At 34.7% G+C, this 5,055-nt stretch overlaps 1 protein-coding gene across 1 annotated transcript in view; it reads right to left on the reverse strand.

Moving 5' to 3' along the window:
• The window catches only part of MMADHC (methylmalonic aciduria and homocystinuria, cblD type), a 23,441-nt gene that overhangs the window by 10,987 nt on the left and 7,399 nt on the right, over window positions 1–5,055 (reverse strand). Inside the window, exons 2-3 of the mRNA XM_023515040.1 lie at window positions 4,650–4,751; window positions 223–367 (exon numbers count right to left, since the gene is read on the reverse strand). Of these exons, the coding sequence (XP_023370808.1) occupies window positions 223–367; window positions 4,650–4,751 (247 nt within the window). The remainder of the gene's footprint in view (window positions 1–222; window positions 368–4,649; window positions 4,752–5,055) is intronic.

A 5,055-nucleotide genomic window follows, 5' to 3' on the forward strand; every position in this document is an offset into this window, starting at 1 on the left:
CAGATCCCATTAAAAACACAAACAAAAGTTTCAGAAAACAATATTCATTCTTTCTTTTTTATACTGTAGCTTTCTGATATAAATATTTATGCAGAAGTCTGATTTATTTTTAATGAAATGAACATAACTTTAGAAAATCTATAAAACTTCTAGAAGAAATTACTAGAGGAAATACAACTCAAAATGTTTTGAAACAATTATAAGTAAACAACCTCTACTTACATATATCTGGGGGTGCAGTGGCCACATGAGACTCATCAGAACCTGATGATCCCGCAGTTGAAAAGGCTTTGGGACTGACAACTCTTTTAACTAAAGAGCAAAACCCTGGGAGATAGGAAACCAGTCTGGCTCTGTTACAAAACACCTAAGAATGACAAAGTAAAATTATTTATTTTGGATATAAAAGTTATACTTACACAGACAATTCTTGGCAGATCTTTGCAATGTTCTCTTAAAACTAACATTTATTCCACTTTTACTGAACACCTATTGAAATCATGAAAAGGATTATATATAATTTTAAAAATAAAAATGAATATTAAAACAAGTACAAAATTACTCTGGGTAATAGTGTTTCTAATAAAAACTAGAACTGAAGAAAACAGAAATGAGAAAATGGAAATCTTTAATAAAAGTTGTCCTATTTAGCCTCAATACTAACCAGCAAGATTCTTTGATCCTCAATAAAGAACTTGCTAAATTTCTTTTTGGACCAAAATATTCTTACTTTCTAAGTCTCCTCTCTTCTTTTACTGCTATAAATTGAGCTCATTATCTCCCATGTTGTTCCTTAGTTTTATGGTAAGGTCCATTTTCCTCCATTTCAGCATAATCCTTTATGGTACATTTTCTGCACATATGTTCATTTCCTGGACTGTGAGGTCAATTATAATTTATGAATGTGTAAATAAATATCTTTCATTCATAAACTTTTAGCAAAATACCTGAGTAATAATAATTTAACATAGGGGTTAGTAAACTATTTCTCAATACTGTCCACTGTTTTGGTAAATAAAATTTTATGTATTGCTTGTGGCTGCTTTCCCACCATAATGGCAGGGCTATTATGAGAGGAGGTAACAAGTTTCATGGAGGTTTTGAAGAAATAGGAGAAATTTGCTGGGGAAAGCACATTTCAATGACAGACTTCCAGGAACAAAGGTATAGAGACAAAAAAAGAGTGGCAAGTTCAGTGAGGGTGAATATAAAGGAATGTAGAAAAAATAAGCTTAAGGGTGGTGGCTGTGGCTCAAGGAACAGGTGCTGGCCCCATATGCCCAGGGTGGTGGTTTCAAGCCTGGTCTGGGCCAAATTGAAAAAAAAAAAAAAAAAAAAAAAAGAAAAAAAATTAACTTGTAGACAACTATAAAGGGTTTTATATTTGACGTAAGACATGAAAGGCCTTGTTACATCAAGACAGTAAGTCAGAATTTTGACTTATAGGTGGGAAAGAATCAGAGAAAACTGACAAAAATAAGGAATATTTTAAAGACTATAGCACTAAGGACAGTATGGAGAATGAACTTGAATAGAGATATAGAGGTGGTTTGAAAACGAGGTTACCAAGATGTTGGAAAAGGTCAGCTATCTGATACTCCAGAACCATTGTTTCCCTTTCACATAGTACAGTATTCTGAGATCCAACTCATTTCTCTTTCCAAATATATTTCTCACACTTAATATAGGAGTATATCCCGACTGGTCTTTCTAAACGCACACTCATTTCCTTTATAATCACATAAAAATCTCCCCCTCGTATTTCTCTGCATTCTTTTATGGTGCCGTAAGATGTCTTCTGCTAAATACACTCTTTTCCTTCTCAAATATTTTGATAAATGTCTACTCTTTAAGACTTGGATAAATATAACCTCCTTTGTGACTTCTGTCTCCAGACTGTTTTCTCTACCTGAAAATACAAGCATCTTCTCTTGGGGTGTATTCAAACTGCTCAAAAGGCAAAAATGGTAATTATTTGGCTTTTTACTTACTAAACACAGGTTTTTGGGTGTCTCTATAAAATAAAATTACCTTTAAAAATATGCCCAGGATTTTTTTTTTTTTTTTTGAGACAGAGTCTCACTTTGTTGCCCTCAGTGGAGTGCTGTAGTATCATAATTCACAGCAACCTCAAACTCTTGGGCTCAAGTGACCCTTCTGCCTCAGCCTCTTAAATAGCTGGGACTATAGGCTCCTGTCCTAACACCCGGCAGTGTCTAGGCTCTTGCTCAAGCTGGTATTGAACTCTGGAAGCTTAAGTGATCTACCTGCGTTGGCCTCCCTGCATGCTGGTATTATAGGCATGAGACATGGTGCCTGGCCACGCCTCAGGATTTAAAGGCAATTAAAAATTTTTAATCCCAAAATATTTTGAGCAAAGTCTCAAAATAGTAAGAGACACAATAAGAGATTATCTGAGGGTGGAATATTCATTTAAAAGCATGTACCAGTAAAATAATAAATCTACTTTGGCCACTACTGGGCCAGGTCCTGTGTGCTAACTGGTTTACATGCATTGTTTTGCTTAATTTTCATAATTCCACATATTAAATACTATTTTTAACACTAGCTCTAGCATGGTTAAAATATGTGATCATTCATATTCACAGTGCTTCACAAGCAAAAGCAGAAGGAAAAGGAAGATTATCTAAATTATTTTAAAAATTACCTAATATTATTAAGTATTATTTAGCCTAATATCAAGGCTACTAGATTGTACTTTGCTTTTTCTGAATAGTAAAACTTTACGTATAAGTTACATGTCAGTAATAAAATGTAAGTTTTATTACCAGCCTAAGTAAATCCAATTGCAAAATTTCAGTGGGCAAAATCAACCACTGATTTGCCCACTGAAAGGTATAGCTAATGATTGTACTATTGTTTCAAATTTTAATGTTTAACCTAGAAGATTCTCAAATCCTTTACTGTGGAAGTGAAATATTTTGTGAATGAGACCGATTATATAACACTGGGTTAGCTGGTGAATATAATAATTAAAAGTAATAGCCAGTAAATAGCCTGAAATTGTAGCAGATACTTTAGTTTGTGGAAAAGCACATATTTCATATTTAACTTCAAACAAACAGAAGATTCTAGATTTGGGAAGTGGACAAGATGTTAGGATTTAATTGTAACAATTAATCTCTTTAATTGTAAAATCCTTATTAGTATAAAAGAGCCTTTCATGCACTGACTTAGAACGAAGTCCCTGCTTTTGGTCATGTGAGAAACTACAGTCTGTACCACAGATCAAAAGTAGTCGAGGGCAGCGACTGTGGCTTAAAGAGTAGGGCACTGGCCCCATATGCAAGAGGTGGTAGGTTCAAACCTAACCCCAGCAAAAAAAAAAAAAAACAAACAAAAAGAACTGATAGTCTATTAAGTACATCCACATTCATCCATGAACATTTTTTTTTTGGCCTACAGTGTTTAAGAAATTTGAATTGGATATTAACAGTGAGAAACTGCAAGACTGACACAAAAGGTAGTTCAGATTTTTGCCTTTTCTTGAAAATTCAGTTCTGGCAACAATGGATTCATACACCCAAATAGCAACAAAAGCCTGTAGCTAAGTGAAGGCTGTTACCTTTCAATCAGAAATAATTATGTGCATTTGACACAGTCCCTACTAAAGCCTCAATTTACCTGTCTTATCTGTTCCAAAGAATGAACATTATGACCTTGCTCTGACACACCTATTACTAACATCAATTCAGAATTTATAATGTATATAAATGAACATGAACATTTAACAAATATATGTGAATACTAAAATTAATATTTAATATAAACTTAAACTTAATAGACTTTTTTTTTTTTTCCAGTTTGGCTGGGGCTGGGTTTGAACCCACCACCTCCGGCATATGGGGCTGGCACCCTACTCCTTTGAGCCACAGGCACCACCCCAATATAAACTTCTTTTTAACAAATGATTTACAAAAGTATCTTCCAAAACCATTCATCTTACTGAAATAATTTATTCATTAAAACAAAATAAAGCCAGGTTTACCATTAACACTTTATTCTACCTCAATTTCTCTCCTTTGAGAGTATTACATACTTCTTTTACAACATTCCCTTTATGTGTATCATGGATAGATAAAATTTACCTTAAAACTTGGTGCAGTCTAGTAGTCTACTTTTGTGACTTAGTCACACCTTTAGACACTTAGTACATCATGCTTAATTATAGGAGTATCACCTTAGCTAACTATTGTTGTATTAATCTAGCACATAGCTCTGGGTAAGAAATAAAAGCTAAATTACTGAGTTTGGCATTCAAGTCTCTCTATTACTTGGCCCTAATCTCACAATCTAATCTTTCACTGATCTCTTTCATATATCTGACATTCAGGTGGGAAGGCAAAAATGGCTTTTTAATTTTTGAACAGTGTAGGATGGGGTGAAGAGTTCTTCAAATATACCTTCCATCCAACACATCAAAGTTTTAGAATTTCTAAGAATTCTACACATTTTCAAAAATTCAAGTTAGGGCAGCACTTGTGGCTCAAAGGAGTAGGGCACTGGCCCCATATGCAAGAGGTGGCTAAAAACTGAAAAAAAAAAAAAAAAAAAAAATTCAAGTTAAATGTTTCTTTCATGGAGAACCCCCAAACCCCTGTTCACAAGGTACTGAATCTACACTGTACCTCTGTGTAGCTTCCAAAGAATGATTTCCACTCTTCTTGGAGTTCTTCTCTTATGTATGTCTTATGTTCACTATTGCACGCATTACCGATGTTTGGATACGTCTAATCACGGAGCAGTTAGCTCTGGTATGTGTAAATACCATTTGCTTTCGTTTTGTAAGACTTGGAAGATCATTTCTTATACCAAAACTGCTGCAAAACCTTCAGTTTGGCTAAACAGAGAGATTTTTTAAAAGGGCTTAAATAGGTCAAGTGTGGTGGTTCACGCCTATGATCCTAGCACTCTGGGAGGCCTAGGCAAGTGGAGTTCCAGACCAACCTGAGCAAGAGGGAGATCCCTTCTCTACTAAAAATAGAAAAACTAGGCAACTAGGGGGAATTGTGGTGGGTGCCTGTAGCCCAGCTA

This window comes from Otolemur garnettii, unplaced genomic scaffold, assembly GCF_000181295.1.
Source record: "Otolemur garnettii isolate 467f Iridium unplaced genomic scaffold, OtoGar3 scaffold00064, whole genome shotgun sequence".
Lineage (NCBI taxonomy): Eukaryota > Metazoa > Chordata > Mammalia > Primates > Galagidae > Otolemur > Otolemur garnettii.